Source organism: Lampetra fluviatilis, chromosome 58 (assembly GCF_964198595.1).
Source record: "Lampetra fluviatilis chromosome 58, kcLamFluv1.1, whole genome shotgun sequence".
NCBI classification, from domain to species: domain Eukaryota; kingdom Metazoa; phylum Chordata; class Hyperoartia; order Petromyzontiformes; family Petromyzontidae; genus Lampetra; species Lampetra fluviatilis.
Window position 1 is genome coordinate 6,407,767 of NC_136332.1, and position 20,032 is coordinate 6,427,798.

The 20,032-nt window shown below is 50.9% G+C and overlaps 1 protein-coding gene across 3 annotated transcripts in view; it reads right to left on the reverse strand.

Annotated features, from left to right (window-relative positions):
- The window catches only part of LOC144950450 (zinc finger CCCH domain-containing protein 7A-like), a 39,577-nt gene extending 34,827 nt beyond the window's left edge, over window positions 1–4,750 (reverse strand). For all 3 annotated transcript variants that reach the window (XM_078880566.1, XM_078880565.1, XM_078880564.1), the window contains exons 1-2: window positions 4,231–4,750; window positions 2,698–2,737 (exon numbers count right to left, since the gene is read on the reverse strand). In XM_078880566.1, the coding sequence (XP_078736692.1) occupies window positions 2,698–2,737; window positions 4,231–4,301 (111 nt within the window). In that variant the 5' untranslated portion in view covers window positions 4,302–4,750. The remainder of the gene's footprint in view (window positions 1–2,697; window positions 2,738–4,230) is intronic.
- Window positions 4,751–20,032: the final 15,282 nt, after the last annotated feature.

Sequence of the window (20,032 nt, forward strand, 5' to 3'; positions counted from 1 at the left end):
TTCCCTTCTACGTGACTTTACCGAAAGAACCAAGAAGATGAATCCATGCAGTCACGAAAGCTTTAAATCGAAAAATAAAACAGGTGTTAAAATGTTCAAGCTGTCTCTGTTAACACTAGAAGGCTTTCTCTGGTGTAGGCCAATTAGTTTCAAAGACAATGCATATATTATCAGAACATGTTTGTTTGCATGTTCGCAAGTACTGTGTGGTTAATGCAGACTTGATCTCCTTGCAAAAGGTTTATATTTGGTGTTTGACCATCTTAACACCTGTGTTATTGCCAGAGAGGGTAACACCTATTCTTGTTATTTTTTCAAAGGGTAAAAACCTATTCTTATTATTTTCTCAAAGGGTAAAACCTATTCTTATTATTCTTTTCATACTTTGATATTGGCAAAACAGGTCCCATTGTGGAGATGCTCACCCCGAGCTAAAAGTCAACACATTTCTTTGAATTGCGCAACGTGAGAAGAGCTTGGCGAAAAGAGAGAATCAGGCGGCATTCCGAAGTTGAGCATTGCGAGCAAAGAAGCTGAAAGCCTCATTAACAAACTGGGCTAACAACCCAAGCAGGCCGCTCCGAACAAAACAGGTATTTGCACTCTGACGTAAAGCCTGTTTAAACATAAAAAAATTAACCCGTAAAAACAAAGTTTTTCACTATAAATCCTTTATATGCGTGGCGGCTAGAGTCCTCTCGTCCTCTGGTTTGAGATGGCTGCCACCTATGGGTCAGATGATTGCATTGCACCATTAAGCAATTGATAATTAAATATATTTTTGTCCTAAAAAGTGTATAAAAATTTGGAAAAAATTTTTCACGAACATTGTCACGCGCAACGAGTCTGCGTGGAAAATGTCAGCTCGATTGGATCACGGGAAGTGGGTTAAAAAACGACCGAAAGATTTGCACGGTCGTAAGCGCGCAAGCAAGCAAGCGAACTTAATATAAAGGATTTTAAAAGTTGCCTCGTATAGTTCACGCGGGAGAGTCGTTTCCTCAAGAGAAAAGGCTCTCGACATTTTACCCCGTGTCCAGGTAGTTACGTGTTTTCGCCCGTGGACCAATGGTGCCCCCTCAATTAATTCGACTTTAAAAGGCGGCGGACATGGCACATTTGCCGCCCCTCGTCACTCAAGGTTGGCGCTTTCACGCCGCCGCCCAGAGGCAACCCTTTAGTGGCACGAGTCCGCACCGTCTGCCGTCACAGAGGGTGGTCAAACGATCCAGCGGCATCGGTCGAAAGACAGAAAAGGCCACGGGGGGTGCATCAATTGTTCCAATTTGTCAAACGTCAGAAGTTGCGCGCGCACATTATTTAATTGGGGCAAACCGCAGATAGCCTCATCGCGACCCCCCCCCCCCGTCCCCTACTGACGGACTATACCGACACGTGAGACGCGGTGCTTTTGTGATAGCCGGCGCGCGGTGCTAATAAGAAAGGTGCAAATACCTAATGCACAAATTAAATGAATGCATATGTTAACCTCCACAAACCCAAACTCTGCCCCCACTATGTGTCATGACCAACAGAGTGCTCAAGCATTTAACAAAAAAAAATCGTCCACACTGCATACCATTGTTTTTGTTTTAATGATTCTAATCAATGGGAAGATCTCTGCAAAATGACAGCGACATGCTGGCGAGCAAGACGGTCAACTTACCACTGCCTGTGGGTTCATGGCAGTTCTAGCCATCCCCACCTTGTACTTTTAAAGTTTGTGCCAACCCACTAATTATGCGGTCTCCATTATCATCGTCTGTTGCAACTTATCAAAAATGACCCACGTGATTACACAGCAATGCCCATAGATATTTAGATCGAATGACCAATAGTGAAAGTTAATGCTCAATTTTGCTCCATCTAACAACTTTCACATCACGAAATTCGTTTCAATCACAAATCAAGTTCAAAATTTATCAGCAATGTGGACTATTTGTAAGCAATCCATACAAGTCGGTGTCGACCATAAATATCTCACTGTCATGATCAAACTTTTCCATCATATGCACCGAGTGGCAGGCACACTATTTTCTATTTGCACAAGTTCCCTGTATAGCAAATGATGTTAGCAAGCACATATTTAAACTATTTAACACTTTCTATTTTACCGGGTAAGGCCCACTGAACTATGTACGTCATTTTCAGAAGCGACCTGACCACAAATGATAGCTCACCTTAGTGGCTTATCGCGTGGAAATTTATAGCAGCAGCACAACACTCTAAACGCACGTCGCTTCTAAATGTGGAGGGAAGAAACGGGAGAAAAATCCACGTCACCACCACGGTGAGTGAGACATGCAAAACTCCAAATATACACGCATTGTCAGGGTCGGTATCGAACCCACGACCTCCTGTATACCAGGCGAGGGAGTTAACGACTGTGGCCCAATACGGCCATGGTGGCCAATATTTCACACAATAAGGTGGCGTGCCCCCCCCCCCCCGCCGATTACACACAGCACCAGATGCTACCAAGACCAGCAAGGCAAACAAATCGGCACTGTGGCTAAGCACCACACCGGGCAAACAGAATCAGGCACTCATTTAAGGCAAATTTTTACCGAGAGTATCGTCAGTTTCGTAGCGCGACGCACTAATCGCAACACCACTGCTCCCCGTAGCAATGTGCTAACACACACACACACGCAGAACGCAACATTCGAATTGTGCCTACAACACAAGAGACAATACCTTATACTCTTCATCGGAACCAGCAAACGGCAGCGGAGACCTAAACATGGACAGACACACACCGGCATATTGCTTAGTCACAGAACGTGAAAGGCACCCGCAAGAAAGTGCCATCATCCAGTGACAATGTGGGAGCAGGTACATCCCATCATGGGATTGCTCGACGGGCATCTTAAGAAAAACCACCGATTGTAGTGGGTCTTTAAAGTTCACTTATAACACTACTTGTGTTTCTTCTGCCGGTATACTCGTTCTACCCGTAGCCACGACTGTCTATAAACCCATGGCAGTTTTGGCCAGTTAAGATAGTCACGCAAAATTATATATATTTTTAAGCCTATACCGGGACAAAGAAAACCTAGATTTAGGCAGAAGGCACACAGACCATTGACCCGAACCCTAAACGACTGCCAATAAAACCGCTGGAACAGGTTTTTTTTATGGCAAACAAGAACCGAAAAAGGTAAGAGGAACTTGTGTCGATTCTTCAAAAGGAAGTTGCAATGCAAATAAGACAACAAGTTTCAGTTTTGTCACTAAACAAGAGCAGTTTAAAGTTTACAAACTGCGCAATCGACTAATTAACAAAGTGAATACTCTATGAACACTCAAAACAGACTTAGTTAAACTGTGTACTTTTCATGCTGGTTTTAGCACCACGGGTATCAAGCTATGACGTGCATTTTCATGCACTCTAAAACGAGTTTCCCATTATATATATGAAAAAAAATCCTCTTGCAGAGTTCGCACCAAACAATTTACAATGTCGAAAGAAAATGTTACTACTGCACTTTATATTTAACAAAGTGGTGGCCATGCTCCCGACTGTACACAGGACGATTAATGAACTGCCAGATGTTTTCGTTAAGTGCATTTAACTTATATTCTTGGTTCTTTCGGTAAAGTCACGTAGAAGGGAAATAATAAAATAATATGAATATAAAACAATAAAAATTCTCACGACGTTTCGACTGCAACACAAGCAATCATTTAACTTGCCCAACGAGAAGGCATCAACATTTTTAATTGATCAGCAGCAGAGCATGATCAATAGGCCTGCTGGATTAAAGGGCTTTTCTCTCCCCAAGCTATCTCGTCAACATTCACGATCTCCGCTCAGGAACGGCAGGCATACACACACCACAACAACACTGTATGCGTCTAAATCGAAACCCAGGGAAACAAGACGTCAAGTTCACTTACAATCGGGGGGGGGGGGGGGTGAGGGGGGGAAATGTCCCCATACATTTTTAACGCGGCAATCAAGGTTCTAAAAAAACACCGCAAATCTCACGAGAGAGACAGCTAGAAACCTGTCCGATAATTAAATTAACACCTCAAATGCGTGGCCTGACAACCAAACCAAAGCCCCCCCACACACTCAAGCATTTCCAGTTAAAAGGCCTCAGCGGCGTTGCCAGGCCATATGCCACTACCACCACCATCAACCCCACAACGTTATCCCTTCCCTCATTTCCACGTGCAAAGATGATCGTGTTGTTGGTGTTGTTGTTGTGCACGGCGGCGTCTCACTGCAGAAATTCAAGGCCCTCTTTGATGGCCTTCTTTCTCGCCCGTCGATATCCACTCCCGTCCACCTCCATCTTCTTCCAGGTCGGCCAAACAACAACAAAAAATATTCGAACGCCGCCACGCACGATCGGACACTTTTGCACGGTCGAGCAAAGACCCGTGCCCTAACAACAACAGCAGTAGTATTATTATTACTAATTGATAATAATTATTTCACGGCCGCCGAGGTCGCTGGCGTTCGGCTACTTCGCCTGCCCCGGTCGCTAAGGCCCCACCACGCTGATCGCGGCCCGACGCATTTCGGCTCGAAATCTTGCGACGCGCCCGGCTTAAACGAAAACGGCTCGGAACGATGGTTCGGCCCCTTCAACGAACGCGCCGGGGCTGGCGATTATTTGTAGCGGCCGCCGAGGTTTCGAGGGGGCAAATTCGCCGACAACTTTTGCACTCGCGCCGCGGCTTCAGACGCGAAGCGGCCGCCTCCATCGCATACTGGCAACCTCTTCCTCCTTTCACCCCCACCACCACCGCCGTGAGGGCGGGGCCTACGTCAGAAAGTGGGCGGGGCAAACTACGAGTGCTGTCATTGGTTGAGACGACTCGGTGGGCGTGGCAGACGGCGGGGTGGGCGGGAATATTGGCGGGAATGGGAGTGGCTGGGGTCTAGGTGGGTGGGGTCTTGGGGGAGGATGGGGGGGGCTAGGTCTGGGTGGGCGGGGTCTTGGGGGAGGATGGGGGGGGCTAGGTCTGGGTGGGCGGGGTCTTGGGGGAGGATGGGGGGGGCTAGGTCTGGGTGGGCGGGGTCTTGGGGGAGGATGGGGGGGGCTAGGTCTGGGTGGGTGGGGTCTTGGGGGAGGATGGGGGGGGCTAGGTCTGGGTGGGCGGGGTCTTGTGGGAAGATGTGGGGGGGCTAGGTCTGGGTGGGCGGGGTCTTGGGGGAGGATGGGGGGGGGCTAGGTCTGGGTGGGCGGGGTCTTGTGGGAGGATGGGGGGGGGCTAGGTCTGGGTGGGCGGGGTCTTGGGGGAGGATGGGGGGGGGGGCTAGGTCTGGGTGGGCGGGGTCTTGTGGGAGGATGGGGGGGGGGCTAGGTCTGGGTGGGCGGGGTCTTGGGGGAGGATGGGGGGGGCTAGGTCTGGGTGGGCGGGGTCTTGGGGGAGGATGGGGGGGGCTAGGTCTGGGTGGGCGGGGTCTTGGGGGAGGATGGGGGGGGCTAGGTCTGGGTGGGCGGGGTCTTGGGGGAGGATGGGGGGGGCTAGGTCTGGGTGGGCGGGGTCTTGGGGGAGGATGGGGGGGGGGGCTAGGTCTGGGTGGGCGGGGTCTTGGGGGAGGATGGGGGGGGCTTGGTCTGGGTGGGTGGGGTCTTGGTGGAGAATGGGGGGGGCTAGGTCTGGGTGGGCGGGGTCTTGGTGGAGGATGGGGTGGGACTAGGTCTGGGTGGGCGGGGTCTTGGGGGAGAATGGGGGGGGACTAGGTCTGGGTGGGCGGGGTCTTGGGGGAGGATGGGGGGGGGGCTAGGTCTGGGTAGGCGGGGTCTTGGGGGAGGATGGGGGGGGCTAGGTCTGGGTGGGCGGGGTCTTGGGGGAGGATGGGGGGGGCTAGGTCTGGGTGGGCGGGGTCTTGGGGGAGGATGGGGGGGGCTAGGTCTGGGTGGGCGGGGTCTTGGGGGAGGATGGGGGGGGCTAGGTCTGGTGTGGGCGGGGTCTTGGGGGAGGATGGGGGGGGCTAGGTCTGGGTGGGTGGGGTCTTGGGGGAGGATGGGGGGGGCTAGGTCTGGGTGGGCGGGGTCTTGTGGGAAGATGTGGGGGGGCTAGGTCTGGGTGGGCGGGGTCTTGGGGGAGGATGGGGGGGGGCTAGGTCTGGGTGGGCGGGGTCTTGTGGGAGGATGGGGGGGGGCTAGGTCTGGGTGGGCGGGGTCTTGGGGGAGGATGGGGGGGGGGCTAGGTCTGGGTGGGCGGGGTCTTGTGGGAGGATGGGGGGGGGCTAGGTCTGGGTGGGCGGGGTCTTGGGGGAGGATGGGGGGGGCTAGGTCTGGGTGGGCGGGGTCTTGGGGGAGGATGGGGGGGGCTAGGTCTGGGTGGGCGGGGTCTTGGGGGAGGATGGGGGGGGCTAGGTCTGGGTGGGCGGGGTCTTGGGGGAGGATGGGGGGGGGGCTAGGTCTGGGTGGGCGGGGTCTTGGGGGAGGATGGGGGGGGCTTGGTCTGGGTGGGTGGGGTCTTGGTGGAGAATGGGGGGGCTAGGTCTGGGTGGGCGGGGTCTTGGTGGAGGATGGGGTGGGACTAGGTCTGGGTGGGCGGGGTCTTGGGGGAGAATGGGGGGGGCTAGGTCTGGGTGGGCGGGGTCTTGGGGGAGGATGGGGGGGGGGCTAGGTCTGGGTGGGCGGGGTCTTGGGGGAGGATGGGGGGGGCTTGGTCTGGGTGGGTGGGGTCTTGGTGGAGAATGGGGGGGCTAGGTCTGGGTGGGCGGGGTCTTGGTGGAGGATGGGGTGGGACTAGGTCTGGGTGGGCGGGGTCTTGGGGGAGAATGGGGGGGGACTAGGTCTGGGTGGGCGGGGTCTTGGGGGAGGATGGGGGGGGGGCTAGGTCTGGGTAGGCGGGGTCTTGGGGGAGGATGGGGGGGGGCTAGGTCTGGGTGGGCGGGGTCTTGGGGGAGGATGGGGGGGGGCTAGGTCTGGGTGGGTGGGGTCTTGGGGGAGGATGGGGGGGCTAGGTCTGGGTGGGCGGGGTCTTGGGGGAGGATGGGGGGGGCTAGGTCTGGGTGGGCGGGGTCTTGGGGGAGGATGGGGGTGGGGCTAGGTCTGGGTGAGCGGGGTTTAGGGGGGAATGGGCGGGGCTACGTCTTACTGGGCGTGGCCGACTGAAAGGGGGGGGGGGCTGAGGCCGAACCCGTGCAAAGCGCTGTAACGGGATTGGATTGCGCCCAATTTCTAGAGAAAAGCCCTCCATATTAGGCCGCCCCTGGACGCTGATTGGCTGACTTTCATTAACATAATTTATAATTAATTATGTGGAAGGTAAGGCCGCCCCTTCACGCTGATTGGCCTCCTTTATCAAGCAGCGCGCCGGGTTGTCAAAAGCGGATGTGACGTTTACGAAACGAGTCCGCAAAGGATTGTGAGAGGAAGTGACGTTCAGCGCTAAGCAACGAACCCTGGGCCCGCGCCTGAGTTCGATTCCCCGCGTCCGCGGCCACTAAACACCGGTGACGCTGATCCGAACCGGTCCTGGGAGCCCCCCTCCAACCCCTTAGGTCGACTCGGCCTCAAACGACGGCTGATTGTGTCATTGTCGCCAGCCGATACTTCGCCTTCGGTAACATGACGTCACTGAGACGGCTGTCGCGGGGTGAGCGCCGCCAAGCGGTCACCCCGCGCGGGCGGTGACGTCACGAGTTGGATGACGTCAGAAGGATTCCCCCCCCCACCACCACCCCTAACCCCACCCTCACGCCCCTTCACACTCCCACACCCCTACACCCCCACCCACTCTAAAAAAGACAACACGTTCTACTTAAATAGACTTTTTAATAAATGTTTTCTTCTACAACATCAGAGTGCAGCGCCACATTAAATACGCACTACAATGACAATAGTTTAAAGCGATTTGAAGCATATTCTATTTTGGGGGGGGGGGGGGCAGAGCTTTGTGACGTCATATTCGAGGGGGGGGGGGGTCTGACTTTTTGTGACGTCGTGTGACGAGGGGGAGGGGGTCAAACATCGTCCAAAATCGCGTGACGTCATTTATGGACGGCCCCCTATTTGAACGTCTTCCACCGTTTCGGTGCCAACAGCCCGAACACCACGCCTTCAAAGATCCCCCGTATCCCATTAACAGACTGTTGGGGCAAGTGCTGTTAGCGAGCACCTATGAAGGCCGGCACAGCACAGGAGGTGGTGGGTGACCAGCACCACGCCCGGCCTCCTCTCTCTCCCCAAGTGGCTATGTTTACACACAGCACCAGGTTCTCATTTGAGGCTGAGTCGACCGAGGGGAGGTCCCAGGATCGGTTCAGATAATCGTCACTGGGTGTTGGTCAATCTTAATTTGGAGCTTTCGTGACTGCAGGAATTACTCTTTGGTTATTTCGGTAAAGTCACGTGTAAAGATAAAATAATGAACAAAATAATTAAATATTTATTATTTACTTTTTTATTTTATCTTTATACGTGAGTGGGTGTTGGTTGTGAGCGGGAATCGAACTCGGTATGCCGGGGGTTACCAGCGTATCGCGCTAACCGCTGCACCACCGCTCCCCAGTGGCTCGCAGTACATCCGGTGACGGTACTTGCTATTATCCACCAGAGGGTGCCAGAAGCATTTCCTAATCTTCTTGGTTCTTTCGGTAAAGACACATAGAAGGGAAGTAATAAAATAATAAAAATAAAACATAAAATAATTCTCACGACGTTTCGGCTACAACGCAAGCAGCCGTCTTCAGGTGAAGAATGAGACACTGCCAAGTTTGGAGCTTATATATAAGCTGGGTTGGAGGTGGAAGAAGAGCGCCTTAACAAAGAATGTGTTCACCTGAAGACGGCTGCTTGCGTTGTAGCCGAAACGTCGTGAGAATTATTTTATTCTGTTTTATTATTTTATTACTTCCCTTCTACGTGACTTTACCGAAAGAACCAAGAAGATGAATCCCTGCAGTCACGAAAGCTTTAAATCGACATTTCCTAATCGTTACCAACGCCCCACACTTCAAGCAATACATCAGAGGTCCCCAACTCCCGGAACGCGGACCGCTACCGGTCCGTGGCCTGTTAGGAACCGGACCGCACAGCAGCAGGAGGTGAGAGAGTCCGCGCGTGGAACCCGGCCCCATTGTTTTATTATTGACCACTTCCGTCCGCGCCTCTTTCCCGCACTGCGCACTCGTCTCAGTCACGCAGTTTTACTGGTAGGAACCTCTTGGTTCCACCAGCCCACAGGGGATTATTGTGTACGTCCGTCCGTCGTGCATCCAAAAATGGGAGGGGTGGGGCTGGGTGGAGAGGGGAGGGTGGAGAGGGGCTGGGTTGGGAGGGAGGGGCTGGGTGGGGAGGGGAGGGTGGGGAGGGAGGGGCTGGGTGGGGAGGGGGAGGGTGGGGTGTGGGGGGTGGGAGGGGTGGGGCTGGGTGGGGAGGGGCTGGTCACCCCGTGGTGCCCTTATAAAACTCAACGTTTAACCTACTCACGCCGGCTTGTGCCCGCCCTCACAGTCGGGCATATTTGCGGAAGTTGCGCATTTTGATGTGACGTCACATTTCTCAACCCCCCCCCCCCCTCGTCACACATCGTCACAAATGACTGACCCCCCCCCCTAAGTGCGTGACGTCATTTATGGACGGCCCCTTAACGGTCCTTAATATCGAGTGAGTAAAAGATGCGGGGGGAAAAAGGGGAAGCCCTGCAATTCCCTTCTCACACCACTGCTGCCAGAAAGGCCTCCGACTGGCGTGAGCTCCGCATAGAGCACCTCTCGACGGTACATTGGCCTACTCTTCCACCAGGGTCAATTTGGAAGAGGCCGTAGCACCCCCACACCTCACCCCAAGGTCGTATATTGGGGGGGGGGGACACATCCCTCGCCCCCCCCCCATATTCAAATATGCTCAAAATTTCCCCCCCCAAAATGTTGCTATGAAATAGATTTCTGTTTATACGATTGTGGTTATGGTTGTACTTTATTAATCCCAAATCTCTGCCATTACATACAATGAAACAAGAAAAGGTAAAAAAAATAGAGCAATGTAATACAATACACTATTCGACATTATTGTAATAAATAAATTAAAAGTCCATCCTATGTGTTAGTGAATTTGTTTTATATTTTAGGCAGGAAATTCGTTTTCTAATTTAGGTTTTTTATGGGTGAGGGGGGGACCCCCCTGGAAGATTTAGTCCCCCCCAATGTCCACTCCATGGCTACGGCCTTGCTTTACCCCACAGCACGCAGCCCGTCGACCCACTCACTGCCGTGCACCCATTCGCAATGCTGGGTCGACGGCAGGCGGTAAGATTTCAGGAACGTTTCCATTACTTAAACTGCCGCGCCTGGAGATCGAACGGACGACTCCTGGGTTTACAAGCCCAGCGGTGTTGCACATTGCACCGTCACAGGTACATTTTTGGCGACAAGCTAAAATAATTGCAGCGTGTGTCTGCAAACGGGAACTTGTCGCGAGCATTGTGCGACTGAGAATTAACAGTGACTGATGTTATCAAACCCGAACATTTAGATTTATTTTAACTCACAACGACAAGGACACGTAGGCCAGTGGGAAGTTTTTTTTATTCCGGTTATGTAATGGTTTAGGTAACACGAGAGGACCAAGATAGAAAATCGGAGCCTACAGTGAGCAGCTCAAAGTCAAGCTGGCTTAGAATAGATTCCTTAAATCGAATCTATAAATCAAATCTCCAAAAACGGGCGCCAGTCAATCTCTTCTCCTGTGTTAAAGAAGTCGCACTCGCACGCGGACACATCATATCCATCCAGCTTTGAAGATTTCAGGATCACAGGGGCAAGCAATGTTGGTGAGCACCTATTAACGCTAGCATCCCACCCCAGTGGGTTAGTAGTGTGGATAGCACCGTGTTCGACCACCCTGTACCGTCAATTTCTCAAGAGCCCTGAAGAAAGGCATAGGTTTTGCCCTGAGCCTCAGAGATTTCATCGGACCTCAGAAGAGACCTCATCTGGCATTTTGCCCTGGCCCTCCAATATGTCGTTGGTCCGGCATTGCCAATGCTGCAGTTTAAACGCTGCATTCAGAACCGGCCCTAGACCTTTGGGGGCCCTAAGCAAAATTTGGTTGGAGGTCCCTTTGATGTATGATTTTTTTCACCCACTAGCTAGCAGTGACTCTAGGGGGCCCTCTGCTGGCCACGGGGCCCTTTGCAATTGCAAGGGTCGCTTAGTGGCTGGGCCGGCTCTGGCTGCATTAGATACTGTACCCGCTTTAGGAGACAGCGAAACACGATGATCACATATCACTTGCCGTTGTCGTTAGAACACAATTGAGAATTGAACCCAGGTCCACCAAGAATTTAAAGCACAGTGTGTCAACCACTGCACCTCCACACACTCCACACACAGCTTGCATCGCCCTTGTTGCATTTTTTTCCAGTTGAGCTGTATGTGGGTGTACGTATGTTGAACTTATTTCGCGCCGTACGTAGCCAACCGTGCTTATCGGAGGTGCGAGTCAATGATGCTCAGTAAGTGCCCCAACAACTGTACAGTACTCTGAAACTGAATTCCCTTCCCCACCACTGCCTCTTATCCATCATTGGGTCCGGGTTTGATAGTCCACGAAATTGGCTTTCGTGTGTCCGGGTCACAGCAACTGATTTATACCGATATCTTTCATGGGTTTTCGTGTTAAACGTTATGACAGCAGTGTACTGCGATAACAGACCTCGTCCCGAGTGATAAATGTCTGGGTTTTGATTATAGAGTGCACAGATTGGTGGACCTAATCTGTCCCCATCACCACCGGATGCCCCGAAGCATCAAGCCACATGCCCCATTGGCTGCTATCTAAACAGCTCGGGTTACCACTTGTCATAATTTTTCTAGGATTATTGATGTTGCTGTTCTGGGAAAGCTACGTGTTTCCAGCACATTAACAGTATTTGTTTTTTTTTCAGTTGCATAATAATAATAAACCACTGGATACAACGTGTTCTGCCTCACAACAGATATGGGGGTGTGTTTACACAGGAACTTCCTGATATGATGGTGTTGAGTTTGGTCACGTGACCATGACGTTACAATTTCGATTTAAAGCTTTCGTGACTGCAGGGATTCATCTTCTTGGTTCTTTCGGTAAAGTCATTCAGACGCTGTCTCCCCAACAGACCTGGTCTTCACCTGAGGACAGCTGCTTGCGTTGTGGCCGAAACGTCGTGAGAATTATTTTATAATGTTTTATTTTATTATTTTATTACTTCCCTTCTACGTGACTTTACCGAAAGAACCAAGAAAAAGGACGTTACAAGTTAAGGGTCTCTAAGCCACGAGGCCAGGCAGGGGTGTCGGCCATTGCAAAGAGTACAAAATGGAGGCAACACGTTCCTTCGGAGTGGGCAGGTAGGAACTTGGTTGGACAGCGCATTCGTGCACGACAGAAAGCTCGCGGTCACGTGATGCACTTCAACCAATCCGGGAGTGTACATGTTTGGTAGGGGCTATGCACGACAGACAAATAATCCCTGGTGGGCAGTGTTGAACTGTTGTTCCTACCTGTATAATTAGCGTCTCAGTGAAGACGGGTGCATCTGTTCATTGTGGGACTTTAAGAAGCATTGTCTGTAAGTTCGTTTATGTTCTTATAATACTGGGAATGCTGTTATAATGTTAGGATTGCCGTTATAATTCTGTGAATGCCTTTATAATGCTGTTAAATTGTTATGATAAATATGAGGCCTAGTTAACAACGAAGCCTGCCACTTGCATTATTGTTTATGTTATTTGTAGTTGGATGAGTCAAGCCAGACTTGGGCTCATGTAGTTTTAATGCATTCTTGAGAGCAAGGATGAAGAAGTATCTCATCCACAGTTCAGTGTTATGCGCAGTGCTGTACATTTGGGCTGCAGTATGGTGATTACACAAAGTGACCTGATTTAACACAGTAGCTTATTCTCTTGTTGTATATCTATTCAGTGCTAATGTAGGTGCCTGGCCCATCCAGGACCTATTATTGAGATTCATGTTATCTAAGACAATGTTATGATGCTGCAGTGTTCATTCATTGTATTGATATTGCAAGTATTAACAGATGCTATATTTTGTGCTGTGTTTTTACATCAGTTTTACCTCGTTCTATTCATTCAATACGTTGGAGTCGGATGTTCACCCTGGCTCTGAAAGTTTATTGAATGCGAGGTTAACTACTCGGATAGTGGTGCAATGCAGCGCACCTCGAGGCCGAGACACAATGAATGTACATGCAGTCAGCTTCCCTCTTCCCGGTATCGTGAGCTGTTCTTCCTCCAGTGATATGTCCTGGGTCTTTTTTCCCATTCAATCAGAGGTGGCAAACCTACACACAGCTAAATCTTCACTTGAAGCTTTCGTGACTGCAGGAATTAATATTCGTGGGTCTTTCGGTAAAGTCACGTAGATAGGTTCAAGGAAAATAACGATTGCTTGTGTTGCGATCGAAACGTCGTAGTTTTTTTGTTATTTTTGTTATTTTCTTTGAACCTATCTAAGTGACTTTACCGAAAGAGCCCAACAATATGGACTACACACAGCTGTTACTCAAGGCAAGGATCCGTGGAGAATATCGATCACTCGCGAGAAGGCGCAACATCCTCCGACTTCGCTCACAATCTGGGTGCCCTCATACTCAAGTGGCAGATACATTTTAGGAAGAATTATCCATACAGGAGGTCTGCGAAAATTAAAACGTCCCCATATCGACCGTTGTTGTTTTCACAGCAGTTGAAACAATGGGATAGTTTTTTCAGATGTCTGGTTGGCGGTGGAAGAGTAGACCAAAATACATTACAGAGGGGCTGTCTGGCCCAATGGAGTGACGCGTGCAATAAATTGCAGGGCTGCAGCTTAACTTTCAGACGACTAATAATTGTTTTTTTACCCTTCTATCTGGCAACAAAACTGACACCTTTTTTTTGTTGCCAGATAGAAGGGTAAAAAACCAATTATCATATTTTTTACTGCCAAATGAGGTTCCAATGGTTTCAGACGACTGTTACAAAAAATGAAGGTGCCTTTTTCTGTAGCCGGAGCCGTACCCAGGGTACACAGGGAATCGGGGCGACTGCCCCCACTCTCCCTAATCGCGCTTCTGCGTCACGGTCTCAGATGTAATACTTCCGGTTTAGTGTGCAGGCGTCGTGGGGGAGGGAGCTCACAGTGTGATTTGCCCCGTTGCCCCGCACCCTTCCTATGGATGGCCCTGCCTTTGACCTCACATGGAGGTCAAAGGCATAAAGGGAGGTCCTTTGACCTCCCTATATGCCGATGAACAGGGCACCACGGTGGCTTGATGTTAACTACCCTCGCCTGATATACAGGGGGTTGTGGGTTAGATCCCGACCCTGACCATTGTATATTTGGAGTTTGCATGTGTCTCTCCCCATGGTCACGTGGATTTTTCTCAGGGTCCTCCGGGTTTTCCCTCCACACTTAAAATGAATGTGACTATTTGGCTGCTAGACATTTCCACGTGATAAGCCACTTCTTGGAGCTATCATTTGTGGCCGGTTTTGAAAAAGAGCTATGCAGCGCAGTAGGGTTTACCTGGTGAAATAATACGATAATAATTTACAGTTTAGTTGATTAGCACGGTTGGCTACATATGGTGCGAAAGAAGTTTAATATACACACATCAGACATGGAGACCCACGAGGTCCCTCGACCAAACCATTTAGATCTGCAAACGACTGAATGTAAAAAAGTACTCGAATGTAAAGCCCTTTTGTCAATCCACTGCTGGATGAGAGCCCGAACTGAATCGACACAAATTTCGATTTAAAGCTTTCGTGACTGCAGGGATTCATCTTCTTGGTTCTTTCGGTAAAGTCACGTAGAAGGGAAGTAATAAAATAATAAAAATAAAACATAATAAATAATTTTCACGACGTTTCGGCTACAACGCAAGCAGCCGTCTTCTACGTGACTTTACCGAAAGAACCAAGAAGATGAATCGACACATTTATACTGAATAACTAAAAATATTTTTAGGGAAATAAATTTGTGGCCAGTTACGTGGGTACATTTAAAAACAGGGAACCCCACCCAAACCTCCCACGCCACTTCCTGCCTCTCGAAGGGCCATGTTCGTGCTTGTCAAGGAACGGAGCCAATAAGTGGATGTCAAAAATAATCGGGACACGTATGCACCTCTATGTACCGTGGATTATCGATTATCCGGCGGCTTCGGATTTAAAAAAACGCCGGACAATCACTAAATTAATCATTATTTTAAAATAGCTTATTTTTGCTCAACTTGAATGACATGTTTTTGGGTGTTGTGTACACGTGTAATGTAGGACTCCGGAGACAATACACTATGGAGGCACCTTATTTATTACTCAAAACTTGCACTTACACTCGCTAGCACATAGCACAACACTGACCGCTAGCAACGATGGCGCCAACTGACTAGATAGCTGGCTGACTACCTAGCAACGGCCACGTCGAGCGATGACAAAGACGGCAGCGACGACGGTGGCGATGAAGACGGCAGAAACGACGAGACGACCCCGACTCCCACGGACAGCCCAGAGCTCCCTCTCGCCCCCTTTTATGCTTCCAGCGGGGCCCGGCCCCGCCCTGGCCACGCCCCCCTTCTCGAACCTTCTTGCTGGTTCTGGGGGCTTATTCAAGATGGATCACCTTCCGTGACCCTTGGCCCAGTTCTTCTCCCTTCCATGACTCTTGCTCCAGTTCTTCCCCCTTTGTGGACACTGCCGTGTGTCCTGTCTCCCCTTGGGTGGGTGCACCCGCAATTGCTACTTCTGGCCGCCAGTCGGCGCTGCTACACTACACATGTTTTTTTGGTGTTTTAAATGTGTTTACAACATGAAAGTGGCATAAATAAAGATACAAATAGACAACAAATGTATATCCAACTTTAAAAAGTTACCGTATTTACTGTGCCGTATTTGCCACTCTAATCTCGAAGACTCTGCAGCATGGGGGTGATGTATAAACAGTAGTGCATTATTTTAATTGTTCAAGTTGTATGTAGAGTATAGTGTATCGTATATATTTGACACTTTGTCACACACGCCGATCTCGATCACAGTTCTTGGAGCGGTTTCACAGAATCGGGCACTGGGACCACCGGATAATGTTGGAAGCAGCCGGATAATATAAGCCATTATCAATTGTACGCTGAACTTCTTTCGCACCGTACTTAGGCAACCGTGCTAATCGGTGGTGCAGTGTTGAGTCTCTAGGCAGTGTTAGTCTAACGGTAGTGTTAGTGTATGGGTAGTGTTCGTCTATTGGTAGTGTTCGTCTATGGCAGGGGTGGGGAACGTCCGGCCCGTGGGCCGTGTAAGGCCCGCAAAATCATTTGGTTTTAGGACTTCCAAGGCAACCGCAGATAGGACTTGGAATTCAATAAATCTAGGAGCAAACCTGGAAAAGCAGTTGCGAGTAGCAACATCATCAATACCAGCTAACATCACACGCCTCGCCAAAGAGAAGCATTTCCAGCCATCACATTAGGGGTGAGTTGATTAAATGTTTGACCAAATATAACGGGCTCATTTTTAAGTTAATAATTTTGTATGGCCGGCGATTGATGTTATAAATATCCAAATGTCCCTTGGCAGAAAAAAGGTTCCCCGCCCCTGGTCTATGGGTAGTGTTAGTGTATGTGTAGTGTTCGTCTATGGGTAGTGTTAGTTTATGGGCTGTATGTTATATATGTATGTTGAACTTATTTCGCACCGTACGGAGCCAACCGTGCTATCGAGAGGCTAGCTAGCTCTTCAGCCGAATGTGATAAGCCAGGAATTTAACAAAAAAAACATTAAATAACAAGAACTGTTCCACTCGTGAAAGTGCACGTACCATGACGTATCACCTGTCTCAAAAAACACGCGTCAAGTGTTCCTGTTCAAATATGCCTTGGTGGCCAAGTGCATACAACTACGCCAAAGGGCAGAGGCGCAACCCTGCAATTGCTTGCTCGCGCTACCGCTGGCAGAAGGGCCCTCTCTTAGAGGGGGGCTCTAAATTTGGCCTCCTCTCGAGAGTCTGTTTGCCCTTCTCATCTACACACTGGTTCGGTACATTGGGGGAGGTGAAGGGGTTACCCACGCCGCTTTATTCCACCACAGGCGAGCTGCCTACACGGTCCAACTGTTGAGTTCTCATAAGCGCTGCGTGGACACAGGTGCCACATCGGGAGATCGAAAATGTTCGAGCCAGTGGAGGCCTCCTGGATTCTACTGTAAGGCCAAGTGTGAAAACGATAACCTGAGCTGTGGGTGCGTGTGTGTGCGTGCCGGTCATGTAGCCCGCATGCCCAGCCACCGCATGCCTAAACAGCTTTTGTTCGGCCGGATCGAGGGGGCTAAACGGGCGCGGCACGGGCTAGAGAAGAGATGGAGTGATGTGGTACAGGAGGATGTGGAGCTGAGTGGACTTGCCGATGACTGGTACCAGCGGTGTCAAGATCGGCCTAAGTGGAGGAGGCTCGTGAAGGACGCTACTGGGCAGTAGGAGGCAGTCGCCCTCCAACAACAACGGAAGGCGGAGGAGCGACGCTTACAACAACGAGCAGAGCGCCGGGTGGCTAAAGCACAGCAAGTTGGCACAGTAGGGGGCACAGGTGGTGCATCAGCCAGTCATCTCAGTCATCTCAGTCATCTCGGTCAGTCGACCCGTGGCACCTGGGTCTGCCCCGTCACCTGCCAGCGGGCGTTCGACGCTTCACGTGGCCTCAAGGTGCACATGGCCTGGCACAAGCGTCGTGGTGACGTCACCGCTACTTAGTGGCGAATGGCGGTTGTTGTTGTTGCCGGCTGTCATTTGAGTATCGTAGTGGTGGTTAACCAGGTAAAGCTCTTTTTCAAAAGCGATCTCGCCACAAATGATAGCTCAACGAAGTGGCTTATCATCACGTGGACATTGAAAGCAGCCAAACACTCGAAATGCGTGATGTTGATTATGAAAAATTCACACGTCCACAGGGAGAGACACACGCAAAATCCAAATATACAGCAGCAGACGTCAGGGTCAGGATCGAACCCACGAGCCCCCTGCATACCAGACGAGGTAGTTAACATCTAGCCACCGTGACTTGTTGCAGAGGTTCACGGTTCGAATCCAGTGGGCCACCCCGGTCATTACCGCGGGCGAAACGACCGTGATGATGCTTCACAACAAAGCTGTAGCCATGGAGTCAACATTGGGGGGGACCAAATCTTCCAGGGTGTCTGGAGGTCCAAACCCAGAAATAATATAAAAATTTGAACATTCATTTCCTGCCTAAAATATTAAAAAATTAACTAACACATGGAGTGGACTTTTTATTTTATTTTTTACAATAATGTCTAATAGTGTATTGTATTACATTGCTCTGTTTTTTCTTTTTTTACCATTTCTTGTTTCACTGTATGTAATGGCAGAGATTAGGGATTAATAAAGTACAACCATAACCACAATCATATAAACAGAAATCTACGCATTGATATATATGAAGACAAGTCCAGATATTGTGGCCAAGGTTTAGCAAATTGTTGTTTTTATTTACATAGCGAATGATTTTTTAATAGCAATATATTCGGGGGGGGGGGGGCATTTTGAGCATATTTGAATATTGGGGGGGTGATGTGGGGGGATGTCCCCCCCCTCTCCCCAATATATATGATAATTACGGCCTTGCTTCACAACAAAGCGGTTTATCACGTGAACATTTTTTTTCCCGCAGCCAAATAATAATCCGAAACCCGTGCGTCTCTCCTCCCCCGCCCCGAGTTAAATTCTCGGTTCACGGCGAACATCAGTGGCGACGATGCCCCGGGCTCAGGTCCCCCACCCCCACGAACCTCCCCGAGCTCGACTCGGCAGCCAGGTGCGTAACAGAAACAACAACAACAACAAACAGGCACCTGCCCAGGCCCGTGGCACGACAGCTCACACACCACCCCAGCCTGGCTTTAGAAGCCATCCAACGAAAGGTGGTTGGGTGGGTGGGTGGTTGGGTGGGTGGGGGTTGGGTGGATGGTGGTTGAGTGGGTGGTTGGGTGGGTGGTTGGTGGTTGGGTGGGTGGTGGGTGGATGGGTGGATGATTGGTTGGTGGGGTGGGTAGTGTGTGAGTGAGTGGGTAATGGTTGGGTGGGTGGTTGAGTGGGTGGTGCGTGCGTGTCATCCGACAATTTGGCAACGTGGGCACTCCGAACGCACACAGTTGGCGAGCCCCCAGCGGCAGCTTGCGTCAAGTAACTGGAGTGGTGGTGGCGGTGGGTGGGGGTTGGTGGTGGTGGTGGATGGGGGTTGGTGGTGGTGGGGGTTGGTGGTGGTGGGGGTTGGTGGTGGTGGGGGTTGGTGGTGGTGGGGGTTGGTGGTGGTGGGGGTTGGTGGTGGTGGGGGTTGGTGGTAGTGGGGGACCCCGCGTGTATTTATAGCGGGGCCGGCCTCGGCCAGGCGACTTCGTCGCAAGTTCAAGCGGGGCTCTGCGGTGGCGGGGGCGCTCTGCGGTGAAGCCCACGGCTGGTGGTGGTGGTAGTGGTGGTGGCTCCTTCTCATAGGAGGTGAGAGAACTCCCCAAGCCCCTCTCTGCCTGTCTCTCTCTGCCTGTCTCTCTCTCTGTGTGTTTGTCAGTCAACGTGTTATTGTTGTTGCTGCTGCTGTTCGTTGTTGCGCAGCGGTGGCGCTCGGGTTTGTGTTTAAGCTTCCCCTGTTCGGCGAGTTGCCCGGTATCGATCGATATCACCCCCCACCCACCCACAACAACAACAACTAATCTGGTTGTGGTGGTGGAGAGTTGTGCACCTTCCGATTACATGCAATCCACGGCCGACGATTTTTCCGAACCGGTCCTGGGCCGACTCCCTCCTAGGTCGACTCGGCCTTAAACCGGTGCGGTGTGGATCATGATGAGGATCATGATGAGGATCATGATACCAGGCAAGGGACCAGGGGTGTCTACGATGGATAACGAACCTCACTGTGGGCGCCCCGTTTGCTTCTATCGCGGCCTCTCTCGGCACTTGCCCCGCACGGCACGGGAGGTTACACGAGGTGGGAGCTTTGTCTTTGTAATGGTGCAGGTGGTGGTGGTTGTGGTTGTTGTTGTTGTGTGGTGAAGAAGCTGTGGCCTACG